Source organism: Leptodactylus fuscus, chromosome 2 (genome assembly GCF_031893055.1).
Source record: "Leptodactylus fuscus isolate aLepFus1 chromosome 2, aLepFus1.hap2, whole genome shotgun sequence".
NCBI lineage: Eukaryota > Metazoa > Chordata > Amphibia > Anura > Leptodactylidae > Leptodactylus > Leptodactylus fuscus.
This window is the reverse complement of record NC_134266.1, coordinates 142,567,455-142,588,391: the sequence shown is the minus strand read 5'-3', so window position 1 is coordinate 142,588,391 and position 20,937 is coordinate 142,567,455. Positions and strand designations below refer to the sequence as shown.

The window sequence follows — 20,937 nt, the reverse complement described above, 5'->3', positions numbered from 1 at the left end:
GTCACAATAAAATGTTACACAGAATTCGGGACCAAATGCTAGATGGTGCTTACTATACAAAAGGTGAACTTTAATGGAAGGCATACACTTTATTCAATAACATGAATAGTTTCAGATGTAATAAAAGGTCTTCAAGAAAAAGTTGTCAAATGTGAATAAACAAAGCTATATTGGATAGACTGTCAGTAACAGACCTCTTGAAAATGTATAATTTTGGCCCCAAATCAGATGTAATCTGGGGAATAATCTGGCAGCAAGTATATAATCTCCCTGCAGCACCAGAGAGGAAATGAAACACTACAAAAATACAATGAAACCAAAAGGCGGTCTGTGCAATGCAGAAATGTGCCACTTGCTCCATATGTAAGAGCTGCTCTTCAGAGCCATTCAGTCTGGTTCAGCTATGAGCCGGGACAATCTACATAAAACTGGGGCCCAACCTGGTGTAAATACCATGGCAAAAAACTGCAAAGTGGATGTGATTCTAGCATATCCCATATACATAATATGTAAAAATATGCTCGTGATTTTCAAAAACAATGCATTGCCGCCACGGTTTTTCCCACAGCGCTTTTTTACTGTGGCCTGCTACATGGAGCCTTAGCCTAAAGCTCAACAATATTCCCATACAAATAGCATATTTTTTTGTACTATTTCTTTAATACAATGTATAGGCTATAGTTATATAAATTGACTAGCCTCTGCCCGCGACTTCATCTGTGTGTTGTTGGCGTCGATGATCTGCCTATATTCAGCAAATTGTTGCCGTCGATAGTTCACCTGCTCCAGCATTTTGGCAGCTCTCAAGCTGTCCTGCTGCTGAACTTGTTCCTCACTCCGTGCCCGTCATTGTTCCGGGATCTCAGCAGCTCGCTGGGACGCCATATAATGAGTGTGTTTTAGGCGTTGATGATCCATCTGCTCCGGCAGCTCTCAAGCTGGCCTGCTGCTGAACTTGTTCCTTGTAATGTGCCTGCAATTGTTCCGGCATCTCATCATCTCGCTGGGACGCCATATAATGAGTGTGTTGTTGGCGTTTATGGTCCCCGTCCTCTGTTGACTTCTGGCTACCTCCATATCTCTCATTGTTTTAGAATTTTGCAACAACTTAGATTTTCTTTTTCCAGGCATGTTTAAAATGAGCAAACTGACTATTTGGATTAAAGGTGTTTTCCCATCCAGTGTGTCAGCACACTGCCTGGAGCATATCAGGTAATATGCAAATACATGTACAAAATGGATTCAGGGTTAGCTGTGTGTTTACATAGAGAGATAACAGACGTGACTATCAGCAATCTCCAATTAACTGAGATAAGGTGCTGCCACGAGCAGTGTAATATAGTATATGAACATAAATTCATAACAGTCTTGAAGCCATGTCATTTACAGTTATAAAAAGTAGCCTATGTTTTAATTGAGGTTACAAACTATCTATGTGCCAAATTTCATCCAAATCCGTTCAGCCATTTTTGCATGAAAGAGTAACAAACACATAAACTTTCACATTTATAATATTAAGTAGGATGATTATAATATTAGTAGGAAGGATAGGATATTACTATTAGTACACACATCAAAGTGTCATGTAGCTGTAGACCTAGTTCATGGAATCAACAATGCGTGCTAGATGATCATGACCATCATGTATATGACAAATTTGTTTTATGTATAAGTAAATTCCTTTTTCCTTCTGAGCTTACGAATGATAAAGTCAAGATCTATAAGATATACTTATAATGTATTTTTATCAGTGCTTGATCCCTGGCTGCATTTAAATCTTAGCCCTCTTAGGGGCTCTAACGTGTGACTACAACGTATCTGCATTACCACTAGGTTACTAGGGTCTGAGGTAGTGTGAAACACTCCTCCGCTTCGCTTTCAGCATTGATTCAGGCTTCTGCTCCCTCCTCCTGCAGCTCATCACAGACTGGTTATGAATTAATACAAGTCTATCACAGACTCCCATAGAAATTACTGTGTATGGACCAGATTTTAAAGGAAAGCAAAATGATTATAGACACATATAAGTGTACACCGTTATCAGGTATTTGCGATACAAATGGCTGTCATTGTTAAAGGGAAGATTTTCAATGACTCTTTATATGCTCATACATGTATTCCATACTGTGTACCTCTGGGTTGCAATCTAAGGGGTCATACATTGACTCTTTTTTTTTTTTTTTTACTTTTTTTTGGTAGAGTTGGAAGGGACCTCAAGGGCCATCGGGTCCAACCCCCTGCGAGTGCAGGTCTTCCTAAATCATCCCAGCTATATGTTTATCCAGATTCCGCTTGAAGATTTCCATTGATGGAGCGCCCACCACCTCCCGTGGCAGCCTATTCCACTCTCTCACTACCCTCACTGTCAGAAAGTTTTTCCTAATGTCTAATCTGTATCTCTTTCCCTCCATATGCCTCCAAATTCACCAGAATAAAGGGGTTTTATTTTCTATACGATAAATACTCCAATGGATATTTTAAAGAAATATTCTTCTCTATAAGCTTCTTTGATGCCACTCCATGGAAGCACATGGAATACCTACAACTTCACAATAAGGAGCCACTGGAGTATCATGTGTAGCCATACAAGCTCCACTGCACCCCATTCTGTCAAGTGGTCCTTTTAGTCCTCACATTACATACAACCATTATAATTACGGAGATGGTTGGAGCAGATTGGACAACAGAAGTGTAGAGGACACAGAGAGGAAGTCTTGTCAAATGTTCGCCTTGGGGTCCAACCATTCCTAGTTACGCCACTGATCTGAACTGTCTGTAAGAGCGAGCTGAAAAGTCAGACGCAATTGTACACAGGTACATTAAACAAAGAAAATACGAGACCAACATAGTCCATAACCACAAAACATTGCACTGTTATCACCAAGACCATTGTAGGTCAAATACAAGGCTTGGCTCTGAAAGGTGGCTTTATTTTGTTGTGCTGATACAAATTATTATACATATATATATATATATATATATATATATATATATATATATATATATATATATCTATAGGTGACTGTAAGAAAAGGAAACTAAATACAATTATTTTCACCACAAATGAGCCCTCTGCTGCCAGACTGAACTGTAAAACATCTCACAGCAATGTTCTACCTGATCTCCTGGCAAAGACAAGACTAGAACAAATACAATAACAATAGGGTTTTTCTATTGGAATGAAAGTTAACCTGGTAATGCTGATGGTCTGCATGGACAATGTGCTTATGTATTAACAAGAAAATGGGAAATGTGATGCAAAGTGCTGAATTTATAACTAATCATGTTATATTGACGACATCTATGGGGGGCATTTTATTGACTAATGTACAATGATATGTACTGTACCCTGTAAGAAGAAATGGAAGAGTGAGATCAAAACAACAGCACACGTAGCCAGAGATATCACAGAGACCCAATAATGAGGGTCTATCTGCCTGAGTTTTAATATATAGCTACAAGTGGATCCACTTCAAGAAAAAAAACTTTCTTGAAGACCATGTTGGGATCTATACAAATTAGGACATAGAACCAAACTGGAAGTTAAGCAGAAATCCCCTAAATTTAAGGTAGCAAGTAGAAATTCAAGCACAGATTATTCCTTGTAAGGGCATCCGTTATCTAGTATCAAATGAATAAGCAAGTATTATGCCACTAGTAACCTTGTTGTTAGAAAAGGAGCATACGGGTCATCACAGAAGAGGTCTTAGATCCCTATTTCCCACTGAAAATAAGCAACGGAGTGCTATGCTATGACATCACGTTAAGGTTTAGATGTGGTAGAACGCGGGATCCATTCACTAGGATTGGTATCAAAGTCATTTTGTTGGGCAAGTGGTCATCGTAAATCCCAGAACTAATGACACTGAACCTCTTTTCACCGTATATCCATGAAAATAAATGTTGTGCCATCACATGATAGAACACCGGTTGCGACGTAGTGCCCCTTGAAAGCGTATTGCAGCATGTACATGCTTACATCTTGCACAGCCAACACTTTTAAGTAGTTCACTGAAAAGTAGCAATATGTGCCAGTTATACTTGGCAGAGCATTCAATGTAGCCACATTTCCAGGTCTTCTTCACCAGATGGGACACGTTCCAACGTGGGATAACACGTCCTCGTTGCAAATCGCGCTTGTTCCCAACAATGATAATTGGAGTTTCAGATGTGCCAATCACTCTGTGAAGAAAAAGGAACAGAAATAAAAACAGGTTTCAACTTATTGAACTATAAGCACAGTCAGATAGTCTTACTTCACATGAATAAAAAATTTTTTTCTGATTCCTGATCATTGGCTCCATTTCAAAGAATATTAGCTTATTCCTGATATGCTAGTGAGCTGTTTAGTGCAATGACAGTAACAGTGACACTCTTGTTGCGACAAAAAGCTATCTATGTACTGCTATCATGTGACATACACTATACAAGTGAATAAGTTAGTTGGGTAGTAGATATCGCTCCTATTAAGATCCATAAAATTGATCCGGTTACCACTTTTGGGCTAACTAAGGTGGATATCTAGTGAATATGCTCAAGCTTAAATCATACGTGAGTCTCTTCCAAAATCTTTTATAATGGTATACTTACCTCTGGTGAACTGGGATCCGTTGCAGTATAACATGATGCCATGTCGTATATATAGAAATGGATTAGTCAGAGGCACAATACATTTTTTTGTTACTACAGTGGCAACATACTTGTACAAATGGTTTGCAAATATGTTGATAGTATGCAAATGTGTTTTTTCCTCTTGTCATGTGTGTTTTTTCACTCCTTTGAACAAACTTTATTCATTCTGGGTTGACACCTGATTGCTGATTGAATACAGATGGGTGGTAGAACCCATAGTGTTTATAAAGGTTTAAGAGCTAGGATGTAAGTACGCTATGATTAAGGGGACCCTGAGCCCCGAAACGCGTCGGCGGTTTTTAGCACACATGTGTTTTTCCTAACTTTTGCACTCCTTGTGTGTGTACTATTTTTGTTTTTAAAATAATGCGTTAATAAAGGATTTATTTAACTGAAGACCCTGGAGTGCTGCAATCTTCATCTTCCTCCAAGTATCTGCCTCTATTGCTGTATGTTCCCTACAAGTCCAGGGACGAAGTTTGGCACCTCCGGTCCAGGTCGGTTTCATGGGGTAAGAAACAGTCTCAAACCCCTCTTTTTTGACTTTTTGACAAAAAGCTATGCTTTCCAGTGTCCAGTCCCTCCGTTACTCCCTGTTGTACATTGTCTGGAACTGTCAATAATAGTAGGGTGGAAGCTCATTGGTGCAATGAGAGCAACAGGGATGTCCTCATTGCACCAAACCGTTCATTACAGGTTAAAAGCTGGTTCCTCCGGAAGGCTAAGGCCCCATGTAGCATCCTATAGCAAAAAAGCGCAATGCATTGTGGTATTATGCGCAGCGCTTTTCACAGAGGTCTGCAGAGGTTTCCTCTGTGGACTTTCTGTTTCCATTATACCTATAGGGAAACCGCCAGCATTTCCGTAGGTATAATTGACATGCTGTGATTTCAAAAACTATATATTAAGAGCAATGGAACCGCACACTTATAAACAAAGAGTATGGGTGCTAGCAGTCAAAGAGTCCTGCGACTCATGTACAGTATAGACAAATGCTGCTGCACACCATGTATGGGTGAAAAGGTGAAACACAATTTTTATTGGTACATATACGCCATGAGTGGTTTGTCAAGCATAAAGAAAGCACTAGATCATAGAAATGAACATAACGTTTCGGTAATATTGGACCTTCTTCAGATAGGATCTAGCAGTAAGCAGAGCGCGCAGAGGAATCATGGCGCCATGTACCAATAAAAAATTGTGTTTCACCTTTTCACCCATACATGGTGTGCAGCAGCATTTGTCTATACTGTGATTTCAAAAACTGTGATGGGTTTGAAAATTGCAGCATGTCCGCTGCGCATATTTTTCAGCAAAATGGGTACGGGATTCACTAGAATCCCATCCACTTTGTTGAGACTGTAAAATGATGTTTTATTCCCGTGGCGTTTACGCCATGTGTGGCCCCAGCCTAAAGGAAGCAATGACTGGAAAACAAAGCAACGCAACATTATCCTCCTAAGAATAGGTCATCATTATCAGATGTGACACCCAACTCTACCACCAATCTGCTGTCTGAAGTGGCTGCAGTGTTCAGAGGAGTTCTGAGACATCTTCACTGCATATCAACGACTGCTGTACATTGTATTGCGGTTGCGCAAAACACTGCAGTACACTGCAGTTCAGCCCCATTCAACAGAATGCGGCAAAGCTACAAATAAGTCATGTGACTCATGAATGTGATGTCACAGCTAATTGGCCAAGGTGCCAGAGCAGGCCATCCTAAGAGTAGTAGTTCTCTTCCTATATATGCCTAGGTAGGCAGCTGCTAGCCCTTACCATGATTCACGTTGGGATATTAGTCTAACAGAGAATGATGGGGCAGGACCTGCAGGATAGGCACCACGGACATCACTAAGGAGCAGAAGTGAAGGGCTGGTGACTGTTTTTGTCGCCAGCCACCAATCTGCTAGTAGGCAGCAGCTGTTTCACCAATGGAGACAGCGATAGCATGGTGCTGATATAGCAATTGGTGCGCACAGTATTTAGTCTGTGCAGGCAATGAGGAGCCATCTCGGGCAGACTGGCCTGAAGAGGCCTACAGGAGAGAGAAAATTGCAGAAGACGTGCTCACCCATAGACTGTAGCAAGTATTCTGATTTGCTTGTTGTCACATTCATGTATTTATTCATGTCATATCTTTAGTTCTTGCCAGTAAAGTAAACCATTAGGCACAATTGTTTCTGTATTCATTAGTTTCTGCATGTTACATTCTTATCTGGCTGTTAAAGCTTGTGATTTCTCTATATGATGACCAGAGAGATATACGTGTGCGTATATACACCACGGAGTCACGATTCTGATATTGCTTATATTTGTGCAGCCTGGAATATGGCTATTTGTACTTGTTGCCTAGTTACACTACTAGACATTACAAGGAACAGAGTAGATGAAACTACATATCCATGCGGCTACAGTGTAGAAATACACTTGAACATACATGTATGTAATAATAATGAATCAAACAATGTCAGTATCTGTTCAGACCATGATATAACCTAAGTAAGCTGCTTAAGCACGTCATAGTAATTTTAAGGGCGAGAAGGTACAATGCGGCCAGTGTCACACCAGAAACCTACACTGAAACCTTCTCATTTCTTAAATGACAACTGCTGTCAAAAAAAAACACCAAGAGACAACATATAAAATTATATGTATAATTAAGGTATGTTCACATGGTGGAATTTGTACAAACTGAAAAATTTAACTCCAAGCTGAAATTTTCTGCTTGGCCAAATTTCTCAGCGGAATCTGCCACAGACTTTGCAAATTCGCACCAGCCAGGAAGAATTTTTCTTCCTGAAGATCAAGCAGGATACTTGTTTTTTCTGCTAGCTGAAAAAAATCAGCTACTGACTCCTATTGAAAAGAATGTGAGAAAGATTTCAGGTAGAATTTGGAGATAATTTTGAGGTGGACTCTGCCTCAATTTCAGATGTGTGAATATATACTAAGGCCCCATATAGTCAGGTTCAGCATAAAGAAAGGCCTCTAATGTAGAACCTGCACTAATTTGCGGTCCTTGTACTATATACGGCACATACACACAGCTGAAAAATCTACAGCCATGTGCATGGGCCCATAAAAATGTCCAAACTTTATCTGTAATTGAGGATTAAAACTGCGGTTGTGCTTATGAAGCCTAATCTGGAGGCAGAGGCATCGTAGTATGGTAGCGGAAGTAGGCGACTCTTCTTATTTATCCCGTCTGTTGTCTGCACAACCTGACAGTGTAGTAGGCTGTGGCGTAACGATCATGGACGCAGGGGGTGGGGTATGGGGCCCATGGCCAGGGCCTCGGACCACTATGATAGTAGTCGAGGAAAGCCTGGTTCCCCGACCGCTATACATATTGTAAATAAAAAGTGGGCCCGGTATGTTGCCATGCCCTTTGCCAATGGATGCTAGCCCAGGGGAGGTGACTTAAAATAATAAATACTTATAGTAACCTCTCCTGGAATCAGCACATGTTCTGTCAAGTGACTGAGGCCACGCTGAGGCCTGTGATTAGGCCCCAGTAGTCACATGGGTGCAGCGGTGTAGTGACATCAGTGCGCCCACACAAGATTGCTGAGGACTGAAGATACTGAAGACAGCATGACTGAGCCAAGATGCCCAGGAAAGGAGAGGCAAGGTTAGTATTAGTGTTTGTTATTTTTATTCACCTTCCCTGGGCCTCCAATTTTTATACTCTGGGGTCTTAGGAGAACCCAGAGTATAATAATAGTACCAGAGTGGAGGAGGGGCTGTTGGGAGCATATAATATCGGGGGCCACTGCTGAGCGTATAATCCTGTGTGGGGGCCACTGCGGAGAGTATAATATTGTGTGGGGCTACTGCGGAGCGTATAATCCTGTGTGTGGGCCGCTGCAAAGTGTATGATACTCTGTGGGGGTCACTGCGAAGTGTATAATATTGTGGAGTACATTATACTATGTGGGGGCCACTGTGGAACATATATTGTGTGGGGGCCACTGTGGAGAATACATTACTATGTGGGGATCACTGTGGAGCATATAATACTGTGTGTTGGCCAGTGCGGAGCATTTTATACTGTGTGAGGGTCACTTTAGAGCATATTATACTGTGTGGGGGTATAATATGCTGTAGAGCATATTATACTGTGTGGGAGCCACTGCGGAGCATATTAAATTGTATGGAACCACTGTGGAGCATTATATTGAATGGAGGCTCTGGGGAATATATTACACAGTGTGAGGCCCTTTCATTATTTGCATCACACGTCATCAGTTTTATAGCAGCCATGCATTATTATTACAGGCTGTAACAACATTGCATGGTCATTGTAAAACAGACGCTCACAAAAGCCCCACAGTATTTCAAATAGTTGATCAGCAGGGGCCAAGGGGGCTAGACCCCCACTGATCTCTCAGATTTCTTAGAATGATAGGACCCTGCAGATCAGCTGTTTCCCACAGCATGCAGCTCCAGTATTGTTTACATGCCGGATGCTGCACTGCTCACTCGCTGTACTCTTGATAACTGCAGTTGTGGGTACTATAGCTGGGGAGTTGAGGCAGGCTTAAAAACCTATGCATGTGACTGAATTATGTACTTTATATGGCTATTACTTAGAAACTCTAAGTGAATTACTAAGGTGACACTTTAGAGGCTTTTTTTTAAATAAAAATATCAGAGATTCCCTAATACAAAGGTCCTTTCCCTACATGGTGTGTTCTGAGTTCTGACAACAAATATTTGGTAATGCCTGAAGGTGGCGCTGTTGTGTAACCAACAGACCTGGGAAATTGCTTGTTTGTCCTGTAGTCACATCAAACTTTTTACATCGGTTTAGCAGTAAGGGCTCCACTTTTTTTTTTTTTTTAACAGGTGGCCATCCATTTGATGTGACTGCACCCTTAATTCTGTTTTTATATACTAAATAAATATATTTATACATAATGGGGCGGATTCATGAAAACTGTCTTAAAGAAAAAATGTCTTAGTTGTCCATAGTAACCATAGCACAACTTTCATTTTTAATTAAAAACGCTATAAGAAATGAAAGCTACGCTGTGACTGGATACGCTGGGTTCTCCATTGTTCTGGTGCGTCGGGGGACCCAAAAAGCAGAGCCGGACCACTAAAACAGTAGTTACCTGCACACCCCATAAACTATAAATCGGGTCCGCAGGGTGTCTGTAGGTTTCCAACATTTTTATTCTAAAACCAACAGGGTGAAAGGTCCTCCATGCAGGACTTTTCTCTTTGCCGATTTTGGCGATTTCTGCGACAGAAGGGACATCTGCCCCAATATATTTTTATTTTATACAGCAGACTATACAAATAAAGAAGCCAGCATTTTGCTGTATCAGTTTGCATTGCTCGCTTGTGTCCTATAAAAGAAATCCAGAATTTCTGAATATTCTGCCATCTAGCGCTCCTGTCTATAGCAACATATAGCACAAAGCAAGCTCTTTAGGGTATGTTCATACTGTGGAATCTGGAGTTGATTTTAAGACAGATTCCACCTTGACTCTGCCTCCCATTGTATTCAACGGCAGGCAGTGATTGAAGCAGGACATCCCCTGTGGTTACATTCCAAGGTCCAAGGGGCTGACCTGACAGCCAGGAGGCCAATCAATGGGCCATATTGTATATGGGGAGTCTATGTGCAATGTACAGCACTGCAGAAGGATGTCAGTACATTGCACTGGGGATCAAGAGCTCCTAGGCTTCAGTCCCATTGTGGGACAAGAAAAAAAAAAAGAGGAAATGAAAAGTTTTAAAAAAAATAATGTAAGCAGATAAATTAACAAACATATTAGACATCCACAGGTATAACTTGCCCCGCAAACAAAGAGCCCTGACATAACAGTAAAAAAAAGTTGCAGATAGCAGCATACGGTGACCCAATGCAAAACATAGTAAAACCAATATAAATATAGTATCACTGTAATCACAATGACCCACCAGGCAAAGATGCCTTGTCATTTTTAATGCAGAATGAATGCCATAAAGACAAAAGAAGAAAAATTGTGGCAAGATTGCGGAGTTTACGCTACATGGGGCCTCAGCCTTAACCCCTTCCCGCCGATGGCATTTTTTGATTTTCGTTTTTCGTTTTTGACTCCCCTCCTTCTAAACCCCATAACTTTTTTATTTCTCCGCTCCCAGAGTCATATGAGGTCTTAATTTTTGCGGGACAATTTTTTCTTCATGATGCCACCATTAATTATTCTATATAATGTACTGGGAAGCAGGAAAAAAATTCAGAATAGGGTGGATTTGAAGAAAAAATGCATTTCTGCGACTTTCTTACGGGCTTTGGTTTTACGGCGTTCACTGTGCAGCCAAAATGACATGTCCCCTATATTCTGTGTTTCGGTACGATTCCGGGGATACCAAATTTATATGGTTTTATTTACATTTTGACCCCTAAAAAAAATTCCAAAACGGTGTTAAAAATTTTTTTTTCTAAAAGTCGCCATATTCCGACGGCCGTAACTTTTTTATACATAGGTGTACGGGGATGCATAGGGCGTCTTTTTTTGCGGGGCCGGGTGTACTTTTTAGTTCTACCATTTTCGGGAAATGTTATTGCTTTGATCACTTTTTATTCAAATTTTTATCAGAATTAAAACAGTGAAAAAACGGCGGTTTGGCACTTTTGACTATTTTTCCTGCTACGGCGTTTACCGAACAGGAAAAATATTTTTATAGATTTGTAGAGCGGGCGATTTCGGACGCGGGGATACCTAACATGTATATGTTTCACAGTTTTTAACTACTTTTATATTTGTTCTAGGGAAAGGGGGGTGATTTGAACTTTTAATACTTTTTATATTTTTTTATATTTTTTTTTTACTTTTTTTTTTATTTTTTTTTTGCATTTATTAGACCCCCTAGGGGTGTTGAACCCCAGGGGGTCTGATCACTAATGCAATGCATTACAATGCTAATGCATTGCAATGCATTGCAAAAAATCATCATCTCTTTTGCAGGCTGTATACACCAGCCTGCAAAAGAGAGAATTTGCAGACTGGCTGGGAGCCCTTAACAAGGCTCCCGGCTGTCATGGCAACGGGGGGTCGGCCCTGGAGCATGCTCCAGGAGCCGGCGATCCCTGCCAAAATGGCGGCGCCCATGCGCCGCCGGGAAGATGGCGCCTCCGGCGCCTTTGACAGCAGCGCCGGAGGGGTTAATGCCTCCGATCGGTCCGGGGACCGATCGGAGGCATTAGAGCCGGTTGTCTACTGCTTAAAGCAGTAGACACCCGGCGGCTATGACGGCCGCCCGGCTCCCGGGCGGTTGCCATAGTTACAGACCCGACACGCGCCGTACTATTACGGCGCATGTCGGGAAGGGGTTAAAGGGGTTTCCTCATTTTAGGATTTCAGTTGCTTTCCTATCTCTTCCCTCCACAAAGCTCCTTCTTGCTGTAAATGGCACAGCTATGTCTGTATTTACATACACATAACAGAAGTACTGCTCAAGATACTTATCTAGCCCTTATCATGGCTTAAAGGGGTTGTCCCATCACAAGGATCCTATCTATACTGCTTGTTAATGTGAATGTAAGACTTTTCCTAAATACACTGCTTCAGCAAAACTGCTTTGTTTGCCCACTATCTTACTTTATTCATTTCTCTGTTGACACATCCCTTGACTTATCTGCTCAAAAGTCAAGTGATGTATCTGCTGCTCTGAGGGGGGAGGGAGGAGGGGCTAAGTGCACGGGAGCAAGCCTGGAGGGGGGGGGGGGGTAGTTTACACTTTGGGGGAAGGGGCCGCCAATACAGACCCGGCATCCGCTGTAATAGAGAGGCGGATGCCGGGGAGTGTAGACGCCATCACAGGTGCCTGCAACATCGCTACGCTCCTGCCCTGCATGAAGCCAGCAGCGGCAGGAGCGATGCTAATATTCTGGAGGGGAGGGGGGGCGGAGGAGTGGAATAGCAGTATCGTTCCTGCCGCTGCTGGCTTCATGCAGGGCAGGAGTGTAGCGATGTTGCAGGCACCTGTGCCAGCATCTAACACTCCCCAGCAGTGCCGGAAGACAGAAGAATTTACAGCAGCGAAGACTGGCGAGTATGCGACGTGGGAATACCCCTTTAAAAGTTGAAAGCTATATGCAGTGCAAGGAAGAGAAGAGAATGTGTGTGTGTGTGTGTGTGTGTGTGTGTGTGTGTGTGTGTGTGTGTGTGTGTGTGTGTGTGAAAAGGAGCTGAGTCAGCATTGTGACCTGAGAGCAGGTCTGTAACCTAGGCAACCAACTGTCAACACTGAGGACACATTCAGCAGTATCTGGCAAACAGAGCAAGATAGAGAAAGCAATGTGTTGGGTAAAACCTTGAATGGGAATACCCCTGACATTACTACATTTTACTATGTACATATTGAACAATCATGTGGAATATCTAAACATTACTTTATGAAGTAATGAAATATCAAACACCATTTGCAGGTTTCTTAGGTATTTGTGACCCACCTTGTTTCCAAGATCTGTTGTCTTATGGTTTTGATGTATTCAAAACTGTCAAAGCAACAAATGTCATAGACGAGGATGTAAGCGTGTGCACTTCGGAGTCCCCGGCAGCAGGAATCTGCCCACTCCTGCAACATACAACATATTATGACTTACATTTTGCCATGTTATGTAAACTGGATATTTTCACACAGATTATGCCACTCTTGTAAATTACAATGACATAAAGAAAAAGGGTTAAACAGTCAGTAAATGCGTTACTAAATGGTTTAATAACACTTATTGTAGCATTGTAGGTTATATAAAAAAAATTGTTATTTTACAGTAAAACAAGTGTTGTACAGATGATTACATTTAAAGTGGAACATCTAGAAAAGCTTTTATTGTTTGGTTGGTTTCTAATTGACGCTCTCCGAATAGATGTACTGTTAATTCTGTCGGGGTCTTTTTTTTCTTTTTTTTGTTACCAGTGGCCTCCGTCGTGGTGTATTAGCAGGACTGCATGACCCACATTATGAATCATACATGATTTTCAGTGTGGACCTGAAGTAAAGTCTCTTTAGACAAGTTAGGAAATTCTCAATGTCTCAGACAGTCATGGTGTGGGTTGCAAGGTCCCTACAGTATAATGTTTTCCTAAGTGTCACATACCGTATAATGCCCCCTCAGTGGCCCACACACATTATAATGCCCCCTTATACTCCACACACAGTTTAATAACCCAGCTCAGTTCCCCAGCCATCACCTCTGTGGACACAGAATAAATTCCACAGTTCCCATACAATATAATATTACCAAATCCCACATATTATAATGCCCCCATCTCTCACACAGCATAACGTTGCCAGGTCCCACACAGCATATTGTCTGGAGCCCCCACACAGTCAAAGCCCAGACAGCATGTGGAGAGTATGTTTCTCAGTACTCAGTGCTCTTAGGATTTGCGGTTTCCTTCTCTGTTCCTGACACTTATGCACGTTACATCAGAGCAAAGCCAGAGCAAAGATATAGGGAGTCCTAAGACTGGCGAGTACTAAGAGCTGTACTCACTGGAACCACCAGTAAGCAAGGAACGTTTTCATCAGTACTCAATGAGTTGCCATACTCCTGCTAACAATCATCATCATCATTCAGGGAACGGTGGCTAGCCAGGGTCAGCAAGGGGGCAGTTTTAACACAGAAATTACCCCCTTTTATAAGCCCTGCAAAGTACAACATGGAACCAAAATTCACAAATTAAGAAAAAAGCCACCAATAAAAAATAAATAAATTTAATAACACAGCTATTTTACTGGATGTAAGTTACAAACAGACTGAACAATGATAACTTTTCCAGGAGTTCACCTTTAAAGGAACACTACATATACATAATATAGAAAAACATTACTAGTAACACATCCATTTCTCCATAGTTTACCCCTCTTCTGAGTATTAGGCTAAAGCCTCATGTTGCAGAAATGCAGCTTTTTTTTGTTTGAGCCAAAGCCAGGAATAGCTACAAAATGAATGGGAACTCTAGAAAAAGTTCTTTTACTTCTCTCTTCTGCTCAATCCACTCCTGACTTTAGCTCAAAAAAGTTGGGTTTCCGCAATGTGGGGCCTTAGCCTAAGGCCCATGCAGCAAAGACCACGGTAGAAACACATTGCTTTTTTTTTCATTATTTTTTTTTTTTTTTTTTTTTACAGAAAACCTCTATTATAGCTATACGAGAAATACCAGCATTTCCATAGGTATAATTAACACGCTGCAATTTACATAAACAGAAACTTTTTTGAAATTGCAGCATTTCCGCTATAATCCTATTCACTTTGCAGGTAATGTAAAATGCAGTGTTTTTGCAACATGGGGCCCTGGCCTAAAGGATTTAATAATAGATTTAGAGAATAGAGTTCAGTTTAAACATAAAGGTACTCCATTACCCTGAGACTATTGTCAGTTCACACTAAGGCATAAGAAGTTTTAATCTGTGGCATCCCATGCATTCAGTTCATGGAGATCGTGCTTCTACATACTATAGAGACTCTCTGCAATACTGTACACTTTTTGAGCCTGTGTGCATACACCCCAACGTTATAGAGAAAAAACACTGCAACACCAATAATGGAGGGCAGAAAACCACAGGTTAGCATGGAAGGAACTTCTAGATAGATGCAATTAACTTCCCTTGTACACAACCGCATGCTGGCCACTGGCCGTGATTCATTCAATAAATGGGGGCCGCAGAAGCACGGCCGCAAAACCGGACAATATTAAGACCTCTCCTGAGTTTTTCGTCCCAAACTGTTGGCCCACACACGGCTCCATGTAATACACAGTCATGTGCATGCACCGACAGAAATGAATGGGTCAGTGTACTATCTGGGAAAAACCCAGATAACAAACTGACCTAGCAAACAGTTGTCTGCATAGGCCCTATGTTGTGAACATGAAAGTGTGAGGTGGTAAAGAGCCTCACTAGATGGTGGCTCTTGGGGTGCCTGAACTCTTTGGGGAAAGTATCCGCTTGAGTACAGAACACTGCACTGAACTTCTTTCATAGCTAGTGAGCAATCACCTTTATTTGCTTGGAAAGGAATTTTTATAGATCCAGCAGGGAGACCAGGCCATACTAGATAGCACTCATCTCACTTATTTAATTTATGCATGTTTTCCCTGCTACCCGGTCCATTCTCTGTTTCTGTGGAGTGTGGGTAGACCATAGTGCCGGACCCTATCAGGATCATTTGGCTCACTGGGTTAAGGAGGTCAGGGCCCATTTCTGTTAGTAGAGTGTGTGCGATAGACTGCATCCTTAGTGTAGCACACCCTACTTTTTTGGCACGATCTCAGGCTTTTAATTTAAAAATCTGTGTTCTTGATCCACCAGGATTCCAAAACAGACCTCAAATGGCATACATCCTATAGCAAATGTAAGAATTCGGACCTTGATAGAAGTGCTAAATCTAAGGACCATGCAGCCAGTATAGAATAAGTGTTACACATTTATATTGATTTGTAGTTAAAAAATAGAGAAATAAAATAGAAATATAAAAATATGGATAGAATACAACGCGTTTCACATTCTAACTGATCTAATCTAATTAACTCAAACCAATGTTAGGATCAGAGTAATGACAATGGCAGGCAAGTCATTCCCATGCTGATGAGAGTCTGCTCTCCTCCTCCTTGCATTGGATGCCACTTATTTACACATGCTTTCTATCTCTTAGGCGTCTGATGTATGTTTAAGGTCCATTGTTTTTGTACCGAAATGTTACAATATAACTTGTTCTCGATTACACTAATAAAAGGAGGATATATATACAGTATATATAAAGATAGATAGATAGATAGATAGATAGATAGATAGATAGATAGATAGACACAGAATCTCCATGTAATTTCAATTATGATGGTAATCATCGTCAACCACTACAGGTCATTTTCATGTTGCGATTATAGCTGGATGTGACAAAAATAAATAGTTTTTCCTCTGAATCTATACCATTGTCTAAGACCAATAAAATGCTTCTTGAGAGAACCTCGAAACAGAATGGCATATAAAACAAAGAATTTAACCTGAATTTAGCCTTACAATATATACAGGACATAAGAACGACTTAGGCTGGATCACTTTGCCATCACAGCACAAGCCCTACTACAATGGATTCTCACATTTTTCCATTTTCATCTGCTATGCAATTACAGAAAGTATCCTACATCATTCTTTTCTTCACTCACTCCTCCTGTCACTATATCCCACGCACTCCTCCTTAACAGGCATGCTGATGAGGGAGAGGGTCATCCCTTCTGCCTCTGGGTTTGTAGCACACACATCTCAGCGTGGGAAGTTGCTGAGGGACAGAAAAACGGGGGTGGTAACTTCAAAGAGTGAGATGCGACATGCCTATGGCGGGATTCCCCCTGCCTGAATCTGCAAATGTTATGTAACCAGTCAGATCACAGACAAGCTAGCTTAGAAAAATATTACAGGGGGGCGAGAAAAAAAAAAAAAAAAAGACTACAGAGGGGAGTCACAGCAGAGGCGACACTTACTGTAACAGAACAGATATAGAGGTGCGTGGTGTGTGCATATATAAACTGCTTCTTCTTGTAACCGTTTCATCTTCTACACTGACAGTACTGGAGGGAAGGCTCAGATAAATGCACACTTAATACTATATAACTAATCCACCACTGTGATCTCATAATTACAACTAAAATTTCACCTTATTTAATCCCTTACCTCTTTTGATTCTTAAAGGGGTATTCTGAGCAAAGAAAAAAAAATTTTTTCAAAAAAGGTCTGTTGGTGCTAACAGTGCTTTAAGCGATTGCTGGTTTTCTTTGTGAGCTCCTGGCATCTTCTGCATTTGTTTACACGGGCATCTTCCTGTTCTGTGTTTTCCTAAAATTAGCATAATGCCTTGGAGTTCACTCTGAACTGACTTACACCACCTCCCTCTCTCACTCCCTCTTCCTCCCTTTCTCACACCCCCTCCTAGCTAGCCTGCCCACTACTAACTCTTCTTAAAGCGGTTGTCCCATCACAAGGATCCTATCTATACTGCTTGTTAATGTGGATGTAAGACTTTTCCTAAATACACTGCTTCAGCAAAACTGCTTTGTTTGTCCACTATCTTACTTTATTCACTTCATTGTTGACACAGCCCTTGACTTATCTGCTCAAAAGTCAAGTGATGTATCTGCCTGCTCTCAGGGGGGAGGGAGAAGGGATTAAGTGCACGGGAGCCAGGATGTGTTTCTAGCTATTCCTGTGTCTACACCACATGACCAAGCTTGCTGCTCTCAGATAGGGGAGAGGAGCTGCTTTCATTTTTGAACTCGTCTTCTGTTCTCCCAGTTATCAGGTTAGCTAATTCAATTATGTTCATTATGACAGAGACAGGCAGTTTCTGTATGTAACACAGAATGGAGTTGACCCTCCCTGTACTTTATAGTCCAATATTGTGCATATAGTGTTGTTTGAGGACCTTTGATGACATCACAAGCCCTTCAGCCCCCCCATAGGATCACGCTATGCGGTGGGCGGAACTTCACATTAATTTGGGGGCGGAGCTAAACGGCAGGTTGCATGTGAAACCCCGCCCACCAAATGGCGCAAGAAACCAGGAAGAAAGAAGATTTTACAGCAGTGAAGACTGGTGAGTATGTGACGTGGGAATACCCCTTTAACTAACTCAACCCCTCCCACCCCATCATACTTGCCTGTCTTCTGGTCCGGACCTTCTGAGCATGGGATGTCACTTCTTCTGAGCTACTGTGCATGCCGATACTCTGGCTCTATTTTGCAGGTGTTGGTGGCCAGCAGATGGCCTGCAAAAAAAGCAGGAGCGTCGCCATGCACAGTAGCCCAGAAGAAGTGACGTCCAGTGCTCAGAAGAAGTGATGTCCCGTGCCCAGTAGGTCTGGAGTGGAAGACAGGTACGGTAAGTATAATGGGGTGGAGGGGACAAGGTTAGAAAATAAATGTATTCCTTTTGTTTGCTGTTATATTGCAAAAACATTATAATCTTTGATAAGATGTATATATGCTGCTTAAAGGGATCCTATCATTTAAACACATTTTATTTCTGGTTGACACGTAGGAATAGCCTTAAAAAAGGCTATTCATCTCCTACCTTTAGATGTCTTCTCCATGCCGCTGTTCCCTTGAAATCCCGATTTTCGCTGGTATGCAAATGAGTTCTCTTGCAGCACTGGGAGCGGGCCCCAGCGCTCAAACAGCACTGGGGGTGTCCCCAATGCTGCAAGAGAACTCTCCAGCGCCACCTCCATCTTCTTCAGGAACGGAGTCTTGATGCGTCTTCTTCCAGGGGTTGGCTTAAAACTTCTAGGCCTTGGGCCAGTGGCGTAACTACCGCCATAGCAGCGGAGGCAGCTGTCACAGGGCCCGGGACATTAGGGGCCCGTTGACACCCGCCACCACTGCTATCATTATACTCGGGGGTCTTTTCAGACCCCTGAGTATAATGATTGGTGGACCAGGAGAGGTAAGAAACATAAAAAACATGTTACTTACCTCTCCCTGATCCTGCCAGGCCTCCTTCCTGACGTCCATTCTGACGTCACATGAACCCGGCCTGCATCCCAGGTCATGTGATGTCCGACGTCATTGAACAAGAACAGCAGTGGAGGAGACCGCATAGGAGCCGGGGGACAGGTAAGTAACAGTAGTTTTTTATGTTTTTATTCCCCTGGGTCTACGATTATTATACTCGGGGGTCTGAAAAGACCCCAGAGTATAATAATTGTTTATACTGTTTGCAGGGGCCACTAAGGGACATAATACTGTGTGCAGGGGCCACTATGGGGGATAATACTGTGTGCAGGGGCCACTAAGGGACATAATACTGTGTGCAGGGGCCACTAAGGGGGATAATAGAACGCGCAGAAACGCGTAGGAGGGGGTCAGTCGAGGTCTTCGGCGTCGGACGGGGGGGCCATGTCAAAAGTTCTCCACGGGGCCCCGCCATTCCTAGTTACGCCACTGCCTCGGGCCTAGGGCAAAGCAGACTGCACATGCCTGCCAGCCACAAGAAAATGGCCGCTTACAATAATGCTGCAAGGCTATATGATAAGATTGCGCCTACATCCAGGACGGAATTCTATTGGGTGCAAGAAGACATGTGCTTGGCTTGCTATCAGAAAACAGCTCCCTTGAGACATAGCGCAAGACCGGGAGTAGCTGACTATATATGGAACTGCTTATGCTTCTCTTCTACATAATCAAGATATACTACACCAATCAGGATTGAACATGAGGACTAATGTTGCAATGTTTCTTTTTCCTGTGCTGGCACCTAGATTAACCTGATGTTGCTTTAATAAAGTGCGTCAGTGCACTCTCTTCACTGCTAAGAGAGGAGTTAATACCAACATTCTGTGTCTGGTGTCAATGCCTCGTAGCTAGTACTTAGCACATATCAATTAGGACAACGACCGTTACCTGAGGGATTTGGTCAGTTGGTCAACAAAGGGTACCATGAGCTTTTCAGGGGTGGTAGGTTAGTATAGGAGGCATTGCGTTTCCCTCCTTGCGGGATCAGAACGCCACTGAAAAATTAGAAAATGTGCCCGGGGCAGTCACATGACTGCACTGGGGATCTAGGTAAATATAGATTTATTTTTTTTTGTACACTAAGTTAGGGGGACCTGATTTATTACTAGGCCTTTATTGTTCATAAAAGATAAAATTTCATGTCAAGGTACACTATTAATTGGTTTTGTGCTGACCTTTGTAAGGTGTAACTACTAGAAGCCATGACTCAAGATCATAACTGGGAAACTGGTTCTGAAGACCTAAAATGGCACCAAAAAGATTAAACAAATGAAAGTGAAAGAAAAATCATTAAATAACTGATATAGATAGCAAACCCTTAGTCAGTCATAAAAGCCAGAAAGTGCTTCCGGAAGCAGCAAATTCAGTTCTATAACGGTATGTCAGTATATACAGCGGAGATGAAAAATAACATGGACCTACTCTAACCTGATTTCCAAAAGAATAGCTCATCCTAGCAATATCTACGTAAATAGCAATAGCACAGGTAAAGAGAATTAAAGCTAATAGTAAATCCAGTAAATGTTATAGAGAGGTGCTACTAGTCAGCCAATAAATACATACCCTTTACTAATACAGAGGTTGTACCAATGAAATGACCATGCAACCTCCAGCAAAGCATTGCACGTTCATCCTGGTTACAAGTTACAGTCAGTGATGGTATTGCCCAACATGCAAACAAAGCAATCGCACAGGGCTCTTTTCTCTCTGCTTTTTTGTGTAAAAACGAGGTGTAAACCCAGCGGACCCCATTATAGTCTATGGGGTCCGCAGGTTTCTTTGGGTAACCACAAG

General features: G+C 42.0%; 1 protein-coding gene across 1 annotated transcript in view; it reads right to left on the bottom strand.

Annotated features, from left to right (window-relative positions):
* Window positions 1-2,990: 2,990 nt before the first annotated feature.
* RASL10B (RAS like family 10 member B) overlaps window positions 2,991-20,937 on the bottom strand; it is a 77,603-nt gene continuing 59,656 nt past the window's right edge. Inside the window, exons 4-5 of the mRNA XM_075264803.1 lie at window positions 13,085-13,209; window positions 2,991-4,182 (exon numbers count right to left, since the gene is read on the bottom strand). Coding sequence (XP_075120904.1) covers window positions 3,912-4,182; window positions 13,085-13,209 — 396 coding nt within the window. The 3' untranslated portion in view covers window positions 2,991-3,911. The remainder of the gene's footprint in view (window positions 4,183-13,084; window positions 13,210-20,937) is intronic.